We start from the raw sequence: 25,071 nt of genomic DNA on the forward strand, positions 1-25,071 counted from the left end.
GGCAAGATATCAGCAGCCTTTTTAGAAAAGACATCTGCAAATTGACTATACGGTGAGGGCAGACCTTCAAGCCGTGCGATGCAGACGTAGCTGTCGGTTGGTACGGATCCCCGTAGACAAGTCTCCTGACAAGCAGATCCCCATTGCAAAAGTTTCAGGGTTGTCCAATCAAACTGAGGGTTATGACGTTGTAACCAGGGAATACCCAATACCACGGGGTGTATGGCTCTCTGGATGACATAAAACGAAATTTGTTCGCAATGTTTGGGGCCGATGTAACACTCCAGAGAAACCGTCTGATGGGTTATCCTCCCTGGTAGAGGATCTACATGAATCGAGGATATGATCAATGGCGTGGGGCAAAGTTGAAGAGGAATATGGAGTTTCTCCACGATATCTTGAAGGATGAAACTCCCGCCTGCACCGGAGTCTACTAAGGCCATGGTGGAGAATTGGAGGTCCTTCAGTGCCAAAGAGATCTGAAGAGTGAGTGGGGGAGCTGGAGAGGTACTGCCTAGGGTTACTCCCCCACCGGAGCCTAGGCTTTGAAGTTTCCCGGACGGATCGGGCAATGGGCTATGAGGTGACCCGTTCCTCCACAGTACATGCAGAGGCCTGCACGACAGCGTCTTTGTCATTCCTCAGGAGAAAGAGGACCACGCCCCAGTTGCATAGGTTCTTCTATATTTCCTCCGGAAGCAGATGTAGGTTGTGAGACAGTCGGTACTGGACGAGGAGAGTTCCAAAAGCTGGTTCTTCTGGAGTTAGCTCCCTCACGAGCTCTTTCTTGCAGGCGATGGTCTATCCGGGTTACTGAGTCTATGATAGCGTCTAAGGACCTTGGTAGTTCACGAGCTGTCATCTCGTCCTTGATCTTCGACGACAGACCCTCCAGGTATATAGAACGCAAGCAGTTCTCCTCCCAGTGAAGTTCTGAAGCCAGTGTTCTGAACTCAATGGTGTAGTCTGCGAGGGCTCGGTTTCCTTGTCGCACTTGCAAAAGTTTAGAACCGGCTACTACATGCTTCCCAGGATCATCGAAAACCGCAAGGAAAAGTTCCAGGAACTTTTGAAGATCTTGCAGGATTGGATCTGATCGTTGCCAATAGGGAGATGCCCATGCCAGGGCCTTCCCCTCCAAGAGCGACAGAATGTAAGTAGTCTTAGTGAGATCATCTGGAAATGAAGAGGCTTGGAGTTAAAAATGCATGCTGCACTTATCGATTAATCCTTGACACAACTGAGGATCCCCTGCATAGCGTGGAGGTATGGGTAGCGGAATTGTAGTTCGGCTGGTGCTTGACGCCAACGCTGGCACAGCAGCAGAGGCAGCCTGAGCAGCTGCCATGGAGTCCAGACGTGCATTAAGTCGTTCTAGAGATGAAGCCATGGATTCCAGAATACGTTGTTGTTCCATAACCTTCTGAGCCAGTCCTGGAATGGCTTGCCGAGCCAAGGCCTCTGCCGGGTCCATGGCCTTGGTATTCTGTTATGAAAGTGGACCCTTGATTCGAGGTAGATGGCTACCGTCGAAGGGCGAGGCCTCTTGGACTGAAGAGACTTGCTAGAAGAAGCACGCAACCCCCCCAGGAGGAGCCCGTAGGGGTCTGGCCACTGGGACTTAGGTGACTCCTCTGAAGACTGTAGAAGGTCTGGATGCAGGCGCCTCCTGCAGGTCGTGGGTTCCAGATGGCTGGCGCATCCAGCAGGTCGAAACAGTCTGAGGACGGAGTCGAAGAAGAGTCCAAAGCCGGTACGAGAATCAATATCCCAGTGAGGTCCGAGTCCAGTACAGGGTCAAAGCAGGAGAAGGGTCCAGATCTGTACTGGGGTCAAGCCAGGAGAAGGGTTCAATGCCGTACCAGGATCAAGCCAGGAGAAGACACGTCCACCAGTCCAGAGGTCATAAGTCAAGAATCAATTCACGGAGCAGGGGAGAAGAGCAGGACGAAGGACGAAGAACCAGGAGCCAGGAACACGCTCAGGCAGGAACCTCAATACCAAGGCAAGGACTGAATGCTCAGCCCTTGCCTTAAGTACAGGAAGCCAGGGGAGGAGCTTCAGGGGGAGCCATGACACTTCCTGTCATGGCTCCTTTAAGAATTTCCTTCAGCCGCGCGCGCGGCTCTAAAGAGCAGAGGAGGAGGAGCCGGATCGCCGTGGAGCCACGCTGCCGACTCAGCGATGGCAGCGGCCGAGCGAGAGAGAGAAGAAGGGCTGCCTGCCCCTGCAGGCACCCTCAACCATACCTGGCGATCCGGGTAAATTAGTTTTGCTGCGCCTGTCAGCCTTGCCTCAGTCGAGGTCGGCTGCGGCCAGCGGCCATGATACCCGGTCCCGGTTGCGGCCTGCTGCGGCCGACGCCGCTAACACCGGGTGCCTGTGCACAGGGATGCCACACACCATCACCACCGGGCTCCCTGAAATAACTAACAGTGATCAGAAAGACAGAAAGAAAGAAAAAAAATATGAAAGAATTCATCTGGAACTGAAAGGGGAGGGGCGGTGTGTGATCCTTGATTGGGAGACCCGCCCCCTCTGATGTCACTGAGGACTGTGACGGATGTTAAACGGCGCCAGAATCACATCTCTAGTATCTAACTCTTCTAAACAACCTTTAGGAAGAGCAGACTTTATTTCAAACAAGAGAATTTTAACATAACAAATAATGAATCCTCTGACATCCACCTACAATTATCATAATCTACCAGATGATGAATTTTTGTAAGGTTGCCAACTGCCCTGATATTTTTTTGGACTGTACAGATTTTTGAGCGACTTTACTGGGCTAAAATGTTTGGAAAGGTCCTGATTTTAGAGCTGTAGCTGCAAGTTGGCATCTGAGATTTTCCTGTGATTTTACATCTAACAAAGTGAACTCTGTCCTTGAAAGCTCATGCCTCAATAAATTGGTTAGTCTATAAGGTTTTACCATCTTGTGTCATTTTTGCTATATCAAACTAATACGGATATCCTATACATAGTAACATAGTAATTACGGCAGAAAAGGACCAAAATGGTCCATCCAGTCTTCTCAGCAAGCTTCTTGTGGTAACATCTGCCATGCTGTGTAGATTACCTGCATGTTTCTCTTTTATTGGGTGATAAGCCTTCTGGAAACTTCAGACAATGCTGCTTGACGTGCTTTGCTTATGGACTTGGCCATTGATGAAGCCCTGTGCTTTTTCCCTTATGTCTGTGTGTCAGTACCTCTGACCGTAAAAGACAGAGCACATGTTGGTTGTTGTCTGAATCCAATATCTCTTTCCACCACTCACCCCCCCTCCCCCGCCATCAAAGCGGAGAATGATGTTACAGTTGTTAGGATTTTGCCTGTTATACAGTCTTATCCTACCTTCATGGTGGCTCCCCACCAGCAAAGGACCTCACTATGCCTCATCACTAGTCTTGTCAAGTTCCTCCTCACTGCCCATGCCAAGCCCAGACCCCAGCCCTGTGTAAACCTGCCTTGCCAGAAGTTCCTTGTCTTCTCATTGAATCTCTTCTGCCTCCGTGACCTGACCCTTGTTCTTGTTCTTGTCTGTGGCCTTCAAGCCTTCTGTCTTGCCTTTCCTTAAAGCCATTGGGCTTATCATGCCTTATTCTCTGTCTTGAGGCCTTTGGCCTATTCTCTCTTGTATCCTGCTTTGAGTCCTTCGGGCCTATTCTGTCTGTTCCAAACCTTGCTACCTTCAGGCTTCTGTGTTCTTTGTTTGCCTTGTCTAAGTCCAGCCCTCGTCTGCCTTGTTGCATTTACCCTGCCTGTTCCAGAGTCAGCTCCATTTTGCCTTGTTTGTTTCATCCTGTCTGTTCCAGTCTCCAGTCTTGCTTGAACCAGAGTTCTATCCTTGCCTTATCTCACCTCACCTTTGTCTTGTCTAGTTCCAGGTCCTGCTTAGAATCCAACCTTGCTTTTGTCCTGCCAGCCAAATCTGCCCGCCAAGCCTGCCTGCCAAGCCTTTGTCCATGCCTTACCTCTGGCCAGCCCTGTTCACGCCTTGTCTCTAGCCAGCCTTACCCACACCTTGTCTCCAGCCAGCCCTACCCACACCTTGTTTACAGCTAGCCTTGCCCAAGCCTTGCTCCATCCAGTCTTGTCCAAGGCTTGCCTGTATGGACTCACCACTATAAGGTACTGCTGTCACAGAGACCTACTGGCCCCCGGAACCCAAGGGCTTAACCAGTGGGAGAAGGAGCTGGCTAGGGAGAAGACCAGTCCTTGTCTTGCTCCGAGACCTGCCTTGAAGTCCTGTGCTGATCCCCAGGTAGGTCTCCCAGACTGTTGCGACCGTTGCTGCCCGATGTCTCCACTATGCCCACCTTACCTCTTTGGCGACTCCCTCTTTGCCTGTTGGACATTTGGCTGCCGCGGCGTCATCTTGCCGTTCCCCTACGGTGTCCCCAGACCGGCTGGACGCTGCACACTGCCATGTTTCCCAGCAGCCTAAGGGCGTGCGCGCGTGGCGCGGCCCCGATTCAAGTACCAGCAGTGGCATGAATCTCAGGGGCATCCTCCTGAGGTGACGTCATCCTCACCGGATATTTAAGATCTTGGAAATCACTAACGAATCGAGTTAGCAAGGGCTTTCCTCCAGGTATCGGCGGATGGGTATCGCTCTCCGCATACCTTGCTACTCTGCCTCCTCGGACTTACCAGGGGTACCCGCTCCTCGGGGGCCTCGCTTTCTCTTTGCTTTTCAGATCGCAGTCTGGAATCGGTACTCGCTCCTCGAGGGCCCACGTTCCCGGACTTGCTACTGAATACTACTTCTGCCAGGAAGTCTTCGCTGCCTACAACACCAGTGAGTTATCATTGCTCTCTCAGAGCGTTCCCTGGAACCAGGTACTCGCTCCTCGAGGACCTACTTCATTCCATCTCTTGGGCTGCTTCTAAGAGGCTGTTGTGTGAATGTTACCATCAAGGTTCTGTTCCTGAACTCTGCATACTCTGCCAACTCACTATATTCAGTTTCTCTACAGCTCAGTTATCCAGGATCGCTGTTCCAGTATCTGAGGGACTACAGCCCAGCCGGGTACTTCCAGCTCACTACTGCCACCCGTGGTGGTTCCATATACTGTTTAATAAAAGAACTAGTGTGTGTCTGTCTCCATACTCTGAGCCTGACCGGTGGTCCCTCTCGGGATCTTCCCCCGGGGGAGTGGTCATCTGCCACCGGCCCAAGGATCCACCCACAACTACCACGAACACTATATGGCACACAACAGCACTTATGTCAAAGGAATCAAGTAAACCCATGCCTTATGTTAAGGGTAGTTACTGCTATTCTGTGCAGATTATTCCCATGTTATCAGTTTCCCAGACCGTAAACATCCCTCTGAATATCTGTGATTATATGAAACAGTGTGCACTTTGGTAGCTCTTTATATTCAGTATGTGTTGGATACATTTATTTGTGTCTCTTGCATAGACTTTATGATTTAATGAGAGGCCTAAAAAATTTACAGAACAATAGTTTGGTCCCTGGACTGGTAAAAGCAAACCTTTTCACAGTTAAGAATTCAAGTAGTCAAAATATTAGACACCAAGAGGTACATCCTCAGCCTCTGTGTGGCTTGGCTAGTTAGCTATGCCTCTGAATATACCTGGCTAACTCTGAATATTGGGGTTAGAAGGATAACTTATCTGGCTAACTCAATTTCTCCCAGTTATGCACCAGAATGCCCTGAACTTATCTGGCTACATTCTAGCCATATGTCTTATTATCCAACTAGTTTTTAGCCAGATAAGTGCTCAAATTTTCATTTAGTCATATAAATTCTCATTTATCCAGCTAAATGCTTTTGAATATGGAACTCTACAGGGAGCAGACTCAGGAGTAAGAACAAACTTAAGAATTTGCCATACTGCATCAGAATTTGCCATACTGGATTAGACTGAGAGTCCATCAAGTCCAGTATCCTGTTTCCAATAGTGGTCAATCCAGGTCACAAGTACCTGGCAAGATCGCAAACAATAAATAGATTCCATACTGCTATCACACAGTCATAAGCAGGAGCTATTTCATAAATCTGCTTGGTTAATAACAGATTATGGACTTCTCTTTCAAGAACTTGTCCAAACCATTTTTAATCCCTGCTACACTAAGGGGTAGATTTTCAAACCGCGCGAATTGGCGTACTTTTGCTGGCGCATCAGGCGCCAGCAAAAGTACGCGGGATTTTAGTAGATACGCGCGTATCCGCGCGTATCCGCTAAAATCCTGGATCGGCGCGCGCAAGGCTATCGATTCTGTATAGCCGGTGCGCGCCGAGCCGCGCAGCCTACCCCCATTCTCTCCGAGGCCGCTCCGAAATCGGAGCGGCCTCGGAGGGAACTTTCTTTTGCCCTCCCCTCACCTTCCCCTCCCTTCCCCTACCTAACCCACCCGCCCGGAGGGAGGCGTAAATCCCCGCGCGCCAGCGGGCCGCTAGCGCGCCGGGACGCGACCTGGGGGATGGGTACGGAGGGCGCGGCCACGCCCCCGGACCGCCCCGGGCCGTAACCACGCCCCCAGGCCCACCCCCAAAACGCTGCCGACACGCCCCCAAAACACCGCGCTGGCCGGGCCCGCCCCCGACACGCCCCCGACACGCCCCCGACACGCCCCCGACACGCCCCCTGCGCGCGCCGGTAGGCCTATTGAACATAGGCGCACCGGCGCGCAGGGCCCTGCTCGCCTAAATCCGCCCGGATTTAGGCGGATTTAGGTGAGCAGGGCTCTGAAAATCCGCCCCTAACTGCCTTAACCACATCCTCCAGTAATGAATTTTAGAACTTAATTGTGCTAAATTGGGCATGGTAGGCGTGCTCCTACCATGTGACAGGGGCCGACCAATCGTACCAGTAGCCCCTGTGATATAGTAAGGGCAAAGGGCCATCGGTGCCATTTTGATTACTGGCAGCCGACGGCCCGAGTGCAGGAGATCGCTCCTGGACCCTGCTGGACCACCAGGAATTTTTGGCAGGTCTTGGGGGGGGGGAGTCAGAAGAGTGGGGGGTTGTAGTTAATTAAATTTAAAGGGATGGAATGGGTTTGGTTTTTTTTTTTTGGGGGGGGGGGTTCCCACAGAAAGAGAATGATTAAAGTTTTCTGATCTGGGGAGTGGACCGAAATGGCCCTCCCCAGACCCAAAAACGAAATGGGGACAAAAATAAAATTGAATGCACTCCCCTAATTTGCTCCATAAGACGCACAGACGCCCGGGAACAGAACCGGTTTAGCACACCATTTTCTTCTTTTTTTAATTTTCCCCCTCTGAATCCTAGGTGTGTCTTATGGTCAGATGCGTCTTATGGAATGAAAAATACGGTAATTACTAATTTCATGGCTTGATGCCTAGTCTCTGTATTTGCTGAACAGCCCCAACATCTTTAGCCTTTCCTTGTAGGGGAGCCGTTCCATCTCCTTTATCATTTTAGTCACCCTTCTCTGTTCTTTTTTTCCAATGCAACTATATCGTGATATGTGGCGACCAGAACTGCACACAGTACTCTAGATGTGGCCTCATCATGAAGCAATACATGGTTTATGACATTCTCCATTTTATTCTCCATTCCTTTCCTACTAAGGCCTAATATCCTGTTTGCTTTTTTGAGCAAACCTGCATGCTGAACCAAGGATTTTAAAGTTTCTTCTTCAGGAGCTAAGATGGCGACGTGAGGTGGTCACATTATTTTTCCTGGCTATTTTGTTTCCTTTTACCTGGTTTCTTCAATAGCAATGCTTTCCAAAATGAAAGGAAAGCTCTGAGTTTTTTCCCTCTGAGACCTCAACTGTTTCAACATGCCAGCAGTCGATAGATGCATTTGTGAACCGTATTCCTACTTGCGGGGGCCTTAGATATCTCTATTGCAGATTTGGGTGGAGACATACCATCTTCACCAGTGGAGGAATTATCTTTCAGTCCTTGAGATCCTTTATTACCTCATTGTGATAGAACCAACCATTCTTGAGCAGATGGCTTTTGCATCAGTAATTTCAATCGCTAGAGGAATGCCTGTGAATTAGCAACAATTAGTGCTTGGGCAAGCTGGTATGGCATCTGTTCATTTGATGCTGTGGATTTACTCTCCATTACATGGTTGCATCTCATTGAGTCCAGCTCCTGGTGTGGTCATTGGCTCCTGGGTAAATTTCACTAAGTTAACACTTAATTCTATTTGGGATTTGATGGTTATATTTGGCACTGTTTTCACAAAATATTCTACAAAATTAATTTGTAGTAACCAAAGTGGATTCCTAGACTATGGGCCTTGAGGGTCAGTTCCAAGATCATTTAGGGAAAATACAATAGTTGGAGAAAGAGGTTCAAGGACATTGAGTCTGTTAATGTAGCAATTATTCAAGAGAGGGGTTTCTTTTCCAAGAGAATGGAATTTGTGGAGAATCGAGCAAGACATTTGAATTTACATTTGTTGCATTTTCCCAAAATAATAGGGGACCTACCACATGAGACTTTTTGATAGAGAATCTGCAAATGCCAGTTGATTCTCTACTATCCTTTAACAGGGTTTATTTTTTGCCAAAAGGAACATGTGTTAGAGCCCAGCTTGAAGAGTCTGTTCAATTTCCTATACACATTGGGTAATTAACATTGTTTCTGGAAAGGTCTGTCCCTGAGATTTCTGAAAGTACTACTTTTTTAGTATCCTTTGTTTTGAAGAAGATGCTAGTACTGTTATGTGTTTGTACTCTAGGCATGTGAATATTAATTTTCTAGGTCAAACTGTGAGGACTTGGTTAAAATTACCCCGGAGAGGAGGAAGGGTTTTTGGCCTTACATCAGGAGACATGAGATTGGGAAGCATGTTTTGAGTTACAATGCCCTTGTAAAAGTATCATAAAAATATAATGCACATAGCTGTTTTGTTTTTTTTTTTGTTCTAGAGCAATTAAGATTCTTTACTGATTCTAAAAAGTTTGTTACTTCCACACCAGGTGCTATTAGGGCAGAGGGTCTATATAGATAGCATCAGAAATAATCATGTTCTTGCCAATTCCTGTGTATTATTTTCTTTGATTCTCCTATTTATTTTTTCACCCTTCCCTTTAGCAGTGGACAATGAATGAGAAACTTAGGTTCTATGTTTCTTCAAATATTGTTTCTATTTTTCTTTTATTTCCCAAGTATACTCATTATGTTTCTGTTAAAAAAATGTATTTATTTTGTAATATGTTCTAAATTCAATAAATATAAAGAAAATACATTATTTCTTTATAGAAAGGATAGTGGATGAATGGAATGATCTCTCAATGGAGGTGATAGAGGCAAAAACATTAACAATTCAAGAAAGCAGAAAACAAGTACAGAGGATCATTAATTGCAAAGAAGTGAAGGGAAAAACAGAGATCAAATGGGGCTATGGCCCTGTAGCAGGAAGTAAACTGGGCAGATTAGATTGGTCCTTACATTCTATATATATGTTTTTCTAATGGTAAAGGTTGTCAATAAGTCACTTGTGCATAAACTCCAATAGCAAAGATATTAAAAAGCATCTCCAAATGTTCAGAAATTTGATGGTTGAAAGTTGGCAACCCTAGATACCAGGCTTTTAGAACTGAAACTGTCTATAAGGATTATGGAAAAGAGGTTATGGAAGAGAGGTTCCTCTAAGAATTATGCTAAACTTAAATTGATATCATCTTTTCTAACCTTCAAGAGTTTCCATGCATTTAAAACAGATTGGTAAGACAAAGGTAGTCCAGCCTCATCAACCTTTTCGGTATCAATCAAGAACAGCTCTCTCTCGTATGCTAGTCACCTTAATCTCTGCAAGATTGTGAAAGCCGTCCGTCTCCAAGAGAGAGGCTACTCAGAGAATTAGACCCTGACCAACTTTCCTCTACAGGCAAATACGGGATACTCTGTTAAGTCTGTTTCAACCGGTGGTTACTATCCCAGAAAAAAAAATCCAGTAAAACTTTCTGAATTCTCTCTAGAAGTAAAGGGAGGTAGATCTAAAACAATAATTCTATACCACAACATTGATGTTACTACATTATTTATTATTAGGACTCGCCCCCTAAAAGAGAGATTAGATAAAAGCCACTGCACTCTCTGCAACCTTCCTTTAACTTTCTCTAGGATTTCCTCCCAGTTCTGTTTTATAATTGCCTCACTCCCTAGATAGACTCTGAGCATTTTCATACCTGCTCTATTCCATTCTAACCCATCTGGTAGCCCAGGAGACTGTGCATCTTTCTAATCCCCCAATGAGAGTGCTTCACTTTTCTCCCAGTTGATACAAGCTAAGGACCCTTTTTCAAAAGGGTTTTGACACTCTGTTAGAATTTACACCTCCCTCTCATTTTTTTACAAACATTGTAACATCATCAGTATTTGCTGACACCTTCAAAGACTCACACCCTGGAAAAGGCCAAGACATTCCAGAAAAATATTTCCTCAACTTACAAAGTAAAGGTTCAGTGGATATGGAATATAACATCCCTGCTAAAGAACAGCCTTGCTGAATCCCCCTTCTGTACTGGGAAAGGGGGACTTAAACCTTCATCTACACAATGAGAGTGGAGAGTGAGGAATACTAGCGGACAAGAAAGAGAACTCCGGCGAACTGTTAAAAGTCAACAAATAGCAGTTATCCCTCCTTTATTATTTTTTCTCATACCTAAGATTAATTTAAGAGTACAGTATTCTCATATGGATATCCTATTATTCATATAAATGGAACTTCCAATCCACAATCCAAATAGCGTATATTATTTGAATCATGTAACCGAAACTTTATTGGCACCTACTAGCTAATTTATAATCCTAACCAGACTTATTTATGTGCCTATCTGTAAACCGTTGTGATGGTATACTACTAAACGACGGTACAGAAAAGTTTTTAAATAAATAAAATAAATACTTTAATCAGTCTGTATATGCTTGAACATAGCAATCTGATAAAAGAGACAAAGCTGGGCCCAAAACCAAAAGCATTCAGAGTTTTCAGAAGATAAGTAGGATCAACACGATCAAAATCCTTCTCTTGATCTAAGGAAATAAGACCAAAATTCAAATTAAAAAGTTTGGATACGGCTACAATATCTTGCATGATTAGGAATAAATAATCAAAAATGGATCTGTTAGGTATGCAATAGGTTTGATTAGGGTGCACCACTGAACCAATAACTTCCTTTAGTCTGTTTGCCAGGATTTATAAAACTCTGCTGGCAGTCCATCAATGCCTGGTGCAACTGACAGCTCAGAGAGGAAGAGAAAGTGTTCAAGTCCCTCTGCGTCTTCTGATGAAATCTTTGGGAGATCCTGAAAGAGCTGTCAGTCTCAGATGTCCACTGCATACAGCTTTGATTAGAAAACCACAGCATATCTCCGGATTTCAGTAGGTTGCAACAATTCTTGTCCTGTTGGTGTTTTTAAATTTGTAATAATCTTTTGTTCTGCCGCTTTCTTTTCCAGCCCCAAAAAAATTGAGTAGGAGCATCCATTTCATTCAGTCCTTGAAAATCAGCTCAAACTAGTGCACCCTGCACCTTGATATCTAACATATTCATTAATAATTTCTTCTTACATTTCTAATTCTCATACAGCCTAACATTATACTTATTTTCAAGAGATTTTTGAATTTCATCTATTTCTTCCTCCAACTCCTTCATGCTCTGATTTAGCTCATTGTCACCTACTCTGTATATGTTGACAAAGCAATCTAATTTGAGCTTTGCCAATATCCCATCATTGCCTTAAAGATATGAATGTTTCTTTTGTCTTTGACCACTAATTCCTAAAGCATGTAAAGCATTCTATAAAATATCTTGTAGCGGATGAGAAGTAAACTGCTAGCAGCAATTTTGATGGTGTACGAAGGATAAATTAACATGAAAGACAACCATGCTATGGTCAGAAAACTCAGTAGGAACAATTTTACAGCCAGACAATAAATGTAATTGATTTCTCAAAATGTAAAATCTGTCAAGCCTTGATAAGGATAGGTGGCTACTGCTGTTCCTCAACCATGTGTATTGTTTAGTCTTTGGATTAAAAATCCTCCATATGTCTATAAGATCATTAAGCTTTTTAATAGACAGTAGCTTTTTAGCAGACATAGGGTGAGGTTCCAAATGATTCCTATCTTTACTTTCATCAATAGTACAGTTAAAATCTCTCTCAAGAATAAGACATGCAGTTTTTTATGAGTGCTGAACCTTTCAAAAACAGAACCCTTTCTTTTTCAACAACAGGTGCATAGACATTTATTATACATTTCTAATGAAAACTGAATTTTGCTTGAACCTTTAATTATCTTCCTTTAATAACTTCTCAGAGAATAAAACAACAACCCCTGCACTTATAGATGAGCCATGTCTGAGAAACACTTCTCCTTTCCAGTCTTTTATCAATCTGTCTGATTTTCTTCATTAGTATGTTTCCTGTAACAAGGAAACATTTATTTTCTTCTGTACAAAGTCTTCAAAAACAGTGGCTCATCTGTTAATGCTCCTACTTCCATTAACATTCAGGACTGCATAGTTAATGTACTTTTCACTGTATAAAAATGTAATGAAATGCTGCACAAAGCATCCAAAAAACCCACCAAAAAAACAATATCAAGCAATCTCTGGAAATGGAAAAATCTCAGGGAAAGTTTTTGATCCCTGTTAGTTTTAATTTTGGGAAATTTGATGCCTGCTTTTTTAAAATATTTTATTGGGGTTTGGGGAAATATTAAAACAAATTTATGCTAGTTTTTAATTATTGAAAGTTCTATTCATTGGCTGTTTTGAAAAATGTATTCTTTTTGGCCTGGATTTTCTATCTTCGCAAAGGTTTCTGAATCGCGAGGTAACGGGGGGGCGGGGGGTGAAGCAGGGGACGGGCCTGTGAAAGCCGGCAGCGATCCCACCTCCGTGGTGTTATTGCTGCCAGCTTTTGCACCCAATAGTGCCACCGTGAAAGGTGGTGCTATTGGGCACGCTACTGGTGGCGATAATGGGTCTTACCTTATCGCTGCCAGAGAAGTTTCCGCGGCGTCCGCCCTGATGCTGCCCCAAGTCCTCCTCTTCTGGTCCCAACGCCCCCCGATTCCGCCCCTATCTAGCTATTGCATGCGAAAAGGGATAGAAAATGACCCCCTTTCTTAGTATAGTTTTACTATTATAAATGATATTTTATATTTCTTCATTTTATGTGATGATTTATGAGGAATTGTGTTGATTACTATTTCCATTATTGCACTGCATAATACAATTGAGCTTGTTGTAGTTTCCAGTTTAGTTTTTGATTACACATTTCTATTTCTAATTTATGGTCTATTTTTTTTTTCTGTTTTTGGTGAGAGTCTTTCTATATTCTGCATTTGTGTGGTATTCTCCTAGCACAGTGGTAGCCTACTGGTGTCTCTTGAGCTGTGGCACCAGTGAGTCTCCTGGAGAGTATAAGTGCCAAGAAGAGGTGAGAATAGGAAAGGGAGAGGGCTGTTGCACACTATGGGGTAGATTTTTAAAAAATGCGCGTTCGCGTACTTTTGTTGGCGCACCAGGCGCCAACAAAAGTACGCTGGATTTTATAAGATATGCGCGTAGCCGTGCGTATCTTATAAAATCCTGGATCGGCGCGCGCAAGGCTGCCGATTTTGGGCAGCTGGCACGCGCCGAGCCGCGCAGCCTGCCTCCGTTCCCTCCGAGGCCGCTCCGAAATCGGAGCGGCCTCGGAGGGAACTCTCTTTCGCCCTCCCCTCACCTTCCCCTCCCTTCCTCTACCTTACCCAGCCCCCCGGCCCTATCTAAACCCCCCCCCTACCTTTGTCCACGGATTTACGCCGTGGACAAATCCGGGCAGATTTACGCGAGCAGGGCTTTTAAAATCCGCCCCTATGGAATGGCTGACAGCAAGCAAAAACTTTACATAATGCGTCAGTAGTGGGGCAGGTGGCACTCATTGATTGAGCACATGAGCAACAGCACAAAAGCAGAAAATATACAGCGTGTATGTGGTTTTGTGTCAGAGAGAATGAGTGTTTGTATGTGCATGTCAGTGCATATGAGAGAGAGTGTATAAATGTGTTTGTGTCTGAGAGGGTGTGGGGCCGATGCAATATAAATCGTGGAAAGCGGGCGCTGAAAAGTCAGCGCCCGCTTTCCTAATGTGAGCATGAAAGATAAACTCGGCATCCGTTTTCATTACTGGCAGACGGCCGGTTATGAAAACCGACACCGAGTTTACTGGCGTCGGTCTTCATAACTCAGCAGTCTGCCGAAGTTTTTTTTTTACTTAAAAAAGAAGTACAGAAAAGCAGTTTTTTCTGCTTTTCTGTACTTCTTTTACCTGCGCTCAGCTATTAACGCCTGCTCCAGGCAGGCGTTAATAGCTGAGCGATAAATGTACGTCTGAGCTTCACATTTAATTTTTTACATGCGGAGTGAATGAGTAATAGGCTCAGTCACATGCGGATTAGCGCCTATTGAACCCATGTCAGAGTGCGGATTATACAGTGCGCTCAGCTGTACATGTGTGTGCGCATGTGTGTGTGTAGGTGGTGGTGGTGGTGGTAGAGAGGAGTCTCTTGCCCACCCGTGAAAAGCAAGGCAGTTTTCTGCCTCTGTGAATTCTGGTTTGTGGCTCTTGACATGTGTAAGACTGGACACTTCTATATTAGTGGATTGAGAGGGAGGGGACCTTCAACAATAGTAATTGTTTCTTCTGTGGATGGGGGGGAGGGGAAGTGCATGGCAGCTGCTTGATACTACTTTTTTGTTTTTAAATCATTATTAGGTAAGCTGGCCAAGGGCAAAGTTACCTGGATATCTTTATCTGGAATATTTGGCTAATATTATCTGGGTAACTTTACATGGATAACTTTAATTCTGGCTGGTTTTCTGAGTATGCACCTGATAAAGTTTAAGCATGCCTCTGGAACATCTCCGTCTCAGCCTCTTTTAATGAGAACACATTTTAAGTGCACGAGTTATATACTTAAAATGTAACTGTTGAGCAGTAGGGAAATTTCAGTCCTATTAGGGATGTGCATATGTTGGAACTGACACAAACAGTGTCGTTGACATTGTCTATGTCATTTCTTTTCTTTTCTTTTTACTTTTTATTTATGCATTTTATATAAACAAAGCGAATTAACAATTTTGTTATGGAAATAATAAGATAACACACAATGAAGAAAAATAAAAATCAAAAAAAGAAACAAATCTCAAACTGAATATCCAGTCTATGTCATTTCCTGATGTTTTCAAAATGAAATAATAGAAAAAACACAAAATGTGTTTTTTTCTTCCTTCATTTTTAGTATATTACCTTTCCAAAACGTAAAAAAAGAAAACATTAAAGACACTGAAAATTGACCCCCAAATGACACCAACATGACACAAAATGACATTTTTTGGCCTGTTCATATCACTTCAGTCAATCACTGCATTATCCCAATCAACATATTTGTACACGTAGCAGTAAATATCAGTCTGTTCTAGTTTATCGTCCATAGTTATATTACTACATATAATGAAACCTCTCATATCTAGGCTTGTTACAACTTATTTCTAAATTTTTTATATTTTGCCATAACAATTACTAACCTCCAAAGTAAGAGCCATCTGTCAGCTTCATCTCCTTGCTGGATTTCGCGATAACACCAGCAACTCCATGCTGAATGAAATACATCTTTTTCCCCACAGCTCCTTCCCGAATTATATAATCACCAGGCTGGAAAACCTCAAAGCGCAACTTGCTGAGCATAGCAGTTACAAAGTTTGGATCTGCATTAGCAAAGAGAGGCATGGTAGCAACAAGTTTTCGGCAGTTGAAGTTGACTATTTCCTGAAAGAAAAAGAACCACACAAACAGGTCAGTAATAAGCAACCTCTAAAGCAAAGCAAAGCAAAGCACTTTTCTATGGATTATTTGTAGGGATGTGAATCGTTTTCCATATCGTCTTAACGATAGAAATCGTGTGGCAGGGCAAGAAAATCGTCTTAGGCACGATTTTTTAGTTAAAAAATCGTTAAAAATCGTTTTTTCCGATTAGTGCGCACTAACTCGAGTTAGTGCGCACTAACGGGAGTTAGTGCGCACTAACTGGGAGTTAGTGCGCACTAACTGAAAATGATACAATTTGACACTTTTCAGTCAGTTAAGGTCAGTTTAGGAATGAATATGTATTCCTATTGGCTGCCCTCTTATTTATTCATGTTACCAAGTTTCCTACTGACAGTATATGGGGGATGGGAAATGGAAACAGTTGGTAGCTTGACAAAACAAGTAATGTGATCAGTCAATGTGACTAGAACTTGTGCCCTAATCCTGATACCAGGGGTATTGTGATCTTCCTGCACACAGTGCCCTATCCCTATTAATACCAGGAGTGTTGTGATCTTCCTGCACACAGTGCCCTATCCCTAATACCAGGGGTGTTGTGATCTTCCTGCACACAGTGCCCTATTCCTGATACTGGGGGTGTTGTGATCTTCCTGCACGCAGTGCCCTATTCCTGATACCGGGGGTGTTGTGATCTTCTTGCACACATCCCGATATCAGGGATAGGGCACTGCATGCAGGAAGATCACAACACTCCTGGTATTAATAGGGATAGGGCACTGCATGCAGGAAGATCACAACACTCCTGGTATTAATAGGGATAGGGCACTGCATGCAGGAAGATCACAACACCCCTGGTATCAGGGATAGGGCACTGTGTGCAGGAAGATCACAATACCCCGGAGGAGTGAGGGTCAGGCAGCTCCCCCCTGTCTGTGAAGCCAGCCTCTCACTAGTAATGCAGGGAGGGAGCTGTCTCAGACTTCACCATCCACCCCCCCCCCCCCTCACCCACACACCATTCACTAGCTGGGACATGGGGGAAGTCAGGAGTGAGGGACAGGCAGCTCCCCCCTGTCTGTGAAGCCAGCCTCTCACTAGTAATGCAGGGAGGGAGCTGTCTCAGACTTCACCATCCTCCCCCCCCCCTCACCCACACACCATTCACTAGCTGGGACATGGGGGAAGTCAGGAGTGAGGGTCAGGCAGCTCCCCCCTGTCTGTGAAGCCAGCCTCTCACTAGTAATGCAGGGAGGGAGCTGTCTCAGACTTCACCATCCACCCCCCCCCTCACCCACACACCATTCACTAGCTGGGACATGGGGGAAGTCAGGAGTGAGGGTCAGGCAGCTCCCCCCTGTCTGTGAAGCCAGCCTCTCACTAGTAATGCAGGGAGGGAGCTGTCTCAGACTTCACCATCCTCCCCCCCCCCCCTCACCCACACACCATTCACTAGCTGGGACATGGGGGAAGTCAGGAGTGAGGGTCAGGCAGCTCCCCCCTGTCTGTGAAGCCAGCCTCTCACTAGTAATGCAGGGAGGGAGCTGTCTCAGACTTCACCATCCTCCCCCCCCCCCTCACCCACACACCATTCACTAGCTGGGACATGGGGGAAGTCAGGAGTGAGGGTCAGGCAGCTCCCCCCTGTCTGTGAAGCCAGCCTCTCACTAGTAATGCAGGGAGGGAGCTGTCTCAGACTTCAGACTTCACCATCCTCCCCCCCCCCTCACCCACACACCATTCACTAGCTGGGACATGGGGGAAGTCAGGAGTGAGGGTCAGGCAGCTCCCCCCTGTCTGTGAAGCCAGCCTCTCACTAGTAATGCAGGGAGGGAGCTGTCTCAGACTTCACCATCCTCCCCCCCCCCTCACCCACACACCATTCACTAGCTGGGACATGGGGGAAGTCAGGAGTGAGGGTCAGGCAGCTCCCCCCTGTCTGTGAAGCCAGCCTCTCACTAGTAATGCAGGGAGGGAGCTGTCTCAGACTTCACCATCCACCCCCCCCCCTCACCCACACACCATTCACTAGCTGGGACATGGGGGAAGTCAGGAGTGAGGGTCAGGCAGCTCCCCCCTGTCTGTGAAGCCAGCCTCTCACTAGTAATGCAGGGAGGGAGCTGTCTCAGACTTCACCATCCTCCCCCCCCCTCACCCACACACCATTCACTAGCTGGGACATGGGGGAAGTCAGGAGTGAGGGTCAGGCAGCTCCCCCCTGTCTGTGAAGCCAGCCTCTCACTAGTAATGCAGGGAGGGAGCTGTCTCAGACTTCACCATCCTCCCCCCCCCCCCCCTCACCCACACACCATTCACTAGCTGGGACATGGGGGAAGTCAGGAGTGAGGGTCAGGCAGCTCCCCCCTGTCTGTGAAGCCAGCCTCTCACTAGTAATGCAGGGAGGGAGCTGTCTCAGACTTCACCATCCTCCCCCCCCCCCCCCCTCACCCACACACCATTCACTAGCTGGGACATGGGGGAAGTCAGGAGTGAGGGACAGGCAGCTCCCCCTGTCTGTGAAGCCAGCCTCTCACTAGTAATGCAGGGAGGGAGCTGTCTCAGACTTCACCATCCTCCCCCCCCCCTCACCCACACACCATTCACTAGCTGGGACATGGGGGAAGTCAGGAGTGAGGGTCAGGCAGCTCCCCCCTGTCTGTGAAGCCAGCCTCTCACTAGTAATGCAGGGAGGGAGCTGTCTCAGACTGGTATCAGGGTTAGGGCACTGTGTGCAGGAAGATCACAACACTCCTGGTATTAATAGGGATAGGGCACTGTAAGAGATGACTGTAGTAGATTGAATAAAGATCTGATGTTTCTGCTCTCCTCACACCAAACAAAAACAACACACAAGCAGAGAAGCCCTTCTTACAAAGCTGAGCTAGTGAGTTAAGTAGGAGGAAAAGTAAACATACTGGTGCCAGTGTGGCTACTTAAAAAATACACTTACCAACAATCAATTACATATATTTGAACTGTGTACAGTTCCAGCCAGGACCACCTTTCTAAAATGCACAGTGATTGGCAAATTCAACATGCACTAGCATTTCAGGTGCCTGCTAACAAAAATAATAAACAAACAAGTTCTAGTCACGTGAGTGCTGATCATTACATTACTTTTTTTGTCAAGCTTCCAACTGTTTCCATTTCACATCCCCCCAACCATATTGGTAACATCAATAGATAAGAGCACAGCCAGCCAATAGGAATACATACATACATATTCATTCCTAAGTGACCTTTACTGACCTGGGAAGTGTGAACACTTTGTTTCATTTTCTGTTGGTGTTCGTTAGTTTCCAGTTCCATTTCCCATCCCCCCAACCATCACCTCAGTGGTAACTTGGTAACATCAATAGATAAGAGGGCAGCCAGCCAATAGGAACACATATTCATTCCTAACTGACCTTCAGTGACCTGGAAAGTGTTTATTTGTATCATTTTCAGTTAGTGCGCACTAAATCGAGTTAGTGCGCACTAACGGGGAGTTAGTGCGCACTAACTCGAGTTAGTGCGCACTAACACGATTTAACGATTTTTAACGATAAATCATTAGAATTTCTATTGTATCGTGTTCTATAACGATTTAAGACGATATAAACATTATCGGACGATAATTTTAATCGTTGAAAAACGATGCACATCCCTAATTATTTGTTTTTTGAACTGTTCATTCATGGATTTATGTAACATTAGCACTATGCTTGTCACATTTGAAGGAAACAGAAAAAAATAGATGTTATTAAGACTTGTGCTTCAATAACATTTTTCAGCATTCTAGTTTCTCTGCTCATACCCTGTTGTACCTCTGTTGGCTTCTATAAGAGTGCAGCTAATACATATAATTTGTTTTCTGACAGGGCCTGCTAGGGTTCAGAGATTAACTAGGAAAAGAATAATAGATGGAAGTTAAAAATACAATATATTTATATTTTTTATCAAATATACTATGACAGTATTAGCGCCATAGATTTTACACATGAAGGGTTGCGGAGAAGGGAAGGGGACAGGAAGGGGACAGGAAATGTAATTCTGTTTCTTAATTTCATTCTAATAAACTATATGAACTTGATCCTTTTTTTACATCTTTAACCAACCACAAACCTGTACATTATTCAGTGATATTATTCAAGAAGTACCACTCTCTTACACATGTTTTCTGAGTTAACTACTCTAGCAGTACTCACATGATATATTTACAAACTATTGTAGATAGAATCAATAGTTTATTAATTTCAGGTTTCAGAATATAAATGGAAAATGCCTGTGTACTGTTTTTGAATATCCTGACATAAGCAAGATCCTACAAAATGTGCTAATACTAGGCATGTGCATTCATATGAAATGAATTAGACAATTTCAACGAACTCCTTATAGAAAGTATACAGGAATAGGGCACAGTCTTTGGATCTGTCAGAGAAGCAAGTCTGGTGTAGGTTCAGGTTAAATATGTAAACTGTATAACATCTTTGTCAGCAGTTAAATGCCTGTGCCCTTCCATCTGCAGGGGCCATGCCTGACAAGTACATATCAAGTTCACTACCGCCCTGACATGCATTTGCCATCAGCACCTTCCAGATATCTAGGGATTATGGCTGGAATAAGCCAGCCTGCTACCTGGCTTTAAAAAAGGTTTAGACAATTTCCTGTAAGAGAAGTCCATAAACTGCTATTAATCAAGTTGATTTAGGGAATAGCCACTGCTTATTACCGGCATTAGTAACATGGGATCTACTTAATGTTTGGGTACTTGCCAAGTACTTGTAACCTGGATTGGCCACTGTTGGAAACAGGATGCTGGAATTAATGGACCCTCGGTCTGACCCAGTATGGAAAGTTCTTATGATCTTTTTTTTTTTTTTTTTAATTTACCTTTTATTAAGCTTTTCACATCATCCTTACAGCAGTGATGACTGCTAAAGTATTATTAACAGAGAAACAACATAAGAAAATAATAATAATACAAAATTGCAGAAGATAATCATATACAAGCCCTCATCCAGGGGGGATACTTTAGGAAATGTCTACCAATAGTATACAAAAAAGTTTTACAATGCCAGGACAAACAACCATGCAATAATCATTACACAGGGTTTCTTTTATCATTAATAAACCTTTCAAGATCTACTGGGTTAAGAAAAATAAACTTGTTATTCTGAAATGAAATAACACATTTGCAAGGAAATTTCAAATAAAAAAAGTGCTCCTAACTCTAATACTCCAGGTTTCAGGGATAGAAACTGTTTTCTACTCAGTTGAGTTTCTCTCGAAATATCCGGAAATATCTGTACCTTCTGGTCACAAAAATTTAACTCCTTATATTTAAAGTATTGGCGAAAGAATACATTTGTATCTGATTCTAATACAAACGTGACCACAAAGGTGGCCCTGGTTTGTATTTCTTCAGATTGCAAAAAGGAGGAAATATAAGGGCTATAAATAGGTGAGAAAACATCAAAAGACTCCCTCCTCTGTATTTACCATCCTTTAGGCATATAATAAGAATTTGAAATAAAAAACAATTTCTCATTTGGGAATTGCAAATTCTCAGTTATACATTTCTTAAATAACTCGATTCCTGAAAGGAATCGAGTTACTGGGAAATTCAAAAGTCATAAATTATTAGATCTTAAACGATTTTCCAAAGCTTCATATTTTTGATGGGTAATTAACTTATCTTTAATTGAGGCAATAGATGATTGCTATAAGATGGCTACTGCCCCAGATTGCAGTTTAACTTCGCTTTTCAATCTTAAAGATCTCCTCTCTAGATCTAAAAATTTAAGTGATGCTTTTCCTGTATATAAAGACAAGCCGTTAAGCCCGTTAAAACGGGCTACATCCCTCTGTCTCTCACCTCCCCCTCTTTCTCTCTCCCCTCACTCTTCACCACCCCCTCCCTCACCCACTCCTCCCCACCCTCCCTCTCCTATCACTCAGTCCCTCCCTCCCACTCAGTCTCACTCACTCCCTCCCCCCTCTCTCCCTCCCTCTCACTCACTCAGTCCCACTCACTCTCACTCAGTCCCCACTCCCTCCGTCCTCTCCCTCAGTCCCACTCCCTCCCTCAGTCCCTCCCCCTCACTCAATCCCTCCCTCCCACTCAGTCACTCCCTCCCCCCTCCCTCACTCAGTCCCACTCACTCTCCCTCAGTCCCACTCCCTCCCTCTCTCTCCCAGTCCCACTCCCTCCCTCAGTCCCCCCTCTCCCTCTCACTCAGTCCCACTCCCTCCCTCTCACTCAGTCCCTCCCTCTCACTCAGTCACTCCCTCCCACTCTCTCTCTCCGTCCCTCCCTCCCACTCAGTCCGTCCCTCTCTCTCTCTTCTCCCTCCCTCGCTACCGCCCGCTACCGCCGTCGCCGCCCGCTACCGCCGTCGCCACCGCCGCCGTCGCTCGCTACCGCCGTCGCCGCCCGCTGCCGGTACCGCCGCTGCTGCCACTGGACGCCGCCATTTTTTTTTCTTTCTGAAGCTGCCTCAGAGCGACGTGCTCGCCCGCACATGCGCGGTAGAGCTGGTCTCTACTGCGCATTTGCGGGCCGTCGGTCACAGGCCATTTATAAGGTAGATAACTGCTTTACAGAATTTGTTAAGACACTATCTATCCTAGTAATTACTCTCCATATGTCCTTAAGTGACACTTCTAACGGTTCTCCTTGTACTTCCACCAAGGGATCCTCTTTTGTACAATCAAAAATCACAGGCTGCGTAATAAGTGTGGGGTTATCTTCTGATGAAGGCTCAGTATTTGGGTTCCGTTGCTCCCCAGCTGGAAGAGCTTCATAATTGGCATAAGGCAATATACGTTGAAAACCTGAAGTATCATTATTACCCGTCCCACTTGAAATGTTATGAACATCACTCAGTCCAGATATAGAAACACCGGTTGTTGCCTGTGGCATGGGTGGTGGAGAATGCGCTTCCAGGGATAATGAAATCCCTGCTAATTCGATACTCGGCTCCTGCAGTGTTGAATTAGCTCTTACCACATGTATGTCCATCGGACCTGAAGTTGGAGTTGAAGTTGCCAGAACTGACATTAACTTTCCCTTCCTTTTCTTTCCCATATTAAAATTGGGAAGAAAAAATTCAGAAGGAGCGTGCCCCTTTGGTGCACGGCATTGGTGCGCTGGTGGCAGCGCGCCGCAGCACGCCTGCTTTTCAGGTCCTCTGGATCCTCTGGGGCAAGGTGTCTCTCAAAGTGCCCACGTTGGAATCGGAAACCTCCTCTTCCCGGCACAAGCACTCACAAGTTCCCCCTCTCTCGCCGTAGCACGCCTGCTTTTCAGGTCCTCAGGGTCCTCTGGGGCAAGGTATCTCTCAAATTGCCCATGTTGGAAGCGGAAACCTCCTCGTCCCAACATAGGTACTCACGGGTTCCCCCTCTCTCGCCACAGCACGCCTGCTTTTCAGGTCCTTGGGGTCCTCTGGGGCAAGGTATCTCTCAAAGTGCCCACGTTGGAATCGGAAACCTCCTCGTCCTGGCACAGGTACTCATGGGTTCCCCTGCTCTCACCGCAGCATGCCTGCTTTTCAGGTCCTCGGGGTCCTCTGGGGCAAGGTGTCTCTCAAAGTGCCCACACTGGAATCGGAAACATCCTTGTCCTGTCACAAGCACTCACAAGTTCCCCCTCTCTCGCTGCAGCACGCCTGCTTTTCAGGTCCTCGGGGTCCTCTGGGGCAAGGTGTCTCTCAAAGTGCCCACGTTGGAATCGGAAACCTCCTCATCCTGGCACAGGTACTCATGGGTTCCCCTGCTCTCACTGCAGCACCCCTGCTTTTCAAGTCCTCGGGGTCCTCTGGGGCAAGGTGACTCTCAAAGTGCCCACGTTGGAATTGGAAACCTCCTTGTCAGAAATCCAGGAGTTGATGTTGGTCAGATCCCCAGGGTTCTATCATCTGACCACATCAATTTTTTTTTTTTATTTTGCTTAATTTGTCTTATTATTAATGAACTAGATAGCCCCCCCCCCAATGCTAATTCCAGACTTTTTTAAAATCGAAAACGTGAGATGCACAACTCAGGCACTAACCCCATCAGCTTTCAGTGCATTGTGTGAGGAGGAGATAGGAACAGCAGCAGCACAGTAAACAGCATAAGGGCCCTGCCATGACAGCAGTCCAAAGCTATACTGCTCACTTTAGCCCCTCCACCAGCTGTTTGAGCTCCCGCCTTTTTTTTCCCTTCAGCATCGGACTTCAGGGACTAAGCAGGGAAGCTGATAGTGGCAGTGGTTGTGTGCTCAGCTGATGCTAACTGCTATTTGCACTCCGAGGCCTCCTGCTCTCTTCATGGCCAACTACCATCAATTTCATTCTCTCTCACAGCACCTGCCCATTGCCTATCCTGCATATAATCACGGTAACCAATCACCATTTGGGGGCCCTCCTCTCATTGCAGGCAGTGGCAAGTCTGTCATTAATGGCAGTAGAGAAAGCCCATATTGGGCCTCTCTAATGCAGCCCCCGGAAACACGGCATGGCTCAGTTACTGCTCCCTGTCCACCGTGGTCTACAGCTGCCGCTGCTGATTTGGGCCCTTTCCACCCCTGTGGGCCTTACATGGGGCTTTCCCTGCTGGACCCACTTCTGCCTCCTTCGCTGGGTTATTATTTAGGCCCTAGCCAGCTTGCATTCCCTGAAGCATCAACTCAAGTAATCCTTGTTTTTATTTATTAATATAGCAGTGTCCTACTTATAGATGAGATATTAAACTAAAGCCTGATTTTAAAAGGGGGGGGGGTTATGTCTGTGACCAAGCCTTGCGGGCACCGCGCACATTTTCGGAAGGGCCCCGCCACATGCGTAAACCCCGTAAACCCCGCACGTGTTATGAAATTGAGCATCCATGTGCACACGCCGGGAACTGCGCACTCCTTTTAAAATCGACCCCTAAGGTTCTTTCTACTTACCACCTGATTCAGTAAATGTTTCTCCCTTGGACACAGAATGGGAGAAAAGCCAGACAGGTGAATTTTCAAAGGAGTTATGAAAGTAAGTGTAACCTTACTGTTGTATCAACTTTCAAAAGCTGTTTACCTATGTGAAGTAGCAGTAGTAGTAGTAATGAATGCACTTAATAGGGGTAAAATCTATTGACAATTCAATGGCATATATTGTAGCAATATTCAAAAGCCCACTTATACATGTAAAGTTAATGTACAGGTTTTAAGCATGTAAATGCTTTTGAAAATCAGGTCCTTAATGCATCAGGCGATCAGGATCTAGTAGGCTAAGAGCCTCATTTACTAAACATTTTTTGTATATACTCAGAATAGGAGAAAAG

The 25,071-nt window shown here is 45.4% G+C and overlaps 1 protein-coding gene across 1 annotated transcript in view; it reads right to left on the reverse strand.

The window, feature by feature from the left end:
• The window catches only part of LOC115100796 (potassium/sodium hyperpolarization-activated cyclic nucleotide-gated channel 1-like), a 315,046-nt gene that overhangs the window by 186,530 nt on the left and 103,445 nt on the right, over window positions 1-25,071 (reverse strand). The window contains exon 3 of the mRNA XM_029619687.1: window positions 15,546-15,786. Within this exon, the coding sequence (XP_029475547.1) occupies window positions 15,546-15,786 (241 nt within the window). The remainder of the gene's footprint in view (window positions 1-15,545; window positions 15,787-25,071) is intronic.

This window comes from Rhinatrema bivittatum, chromosome 1 (assembly GCF_901001135.1).
Source record: "Rhinatrema bivittatum chromosome 1, aRhiBiv1.1, whole genome shotgun sequence".
Lineage (NCBI taxonomy): Eukaryota > Metazoa > Chordata > Amphibia > Gymnophiona > Rhinatrematidae > Rhinatrema > Rhinatrema bivittatum.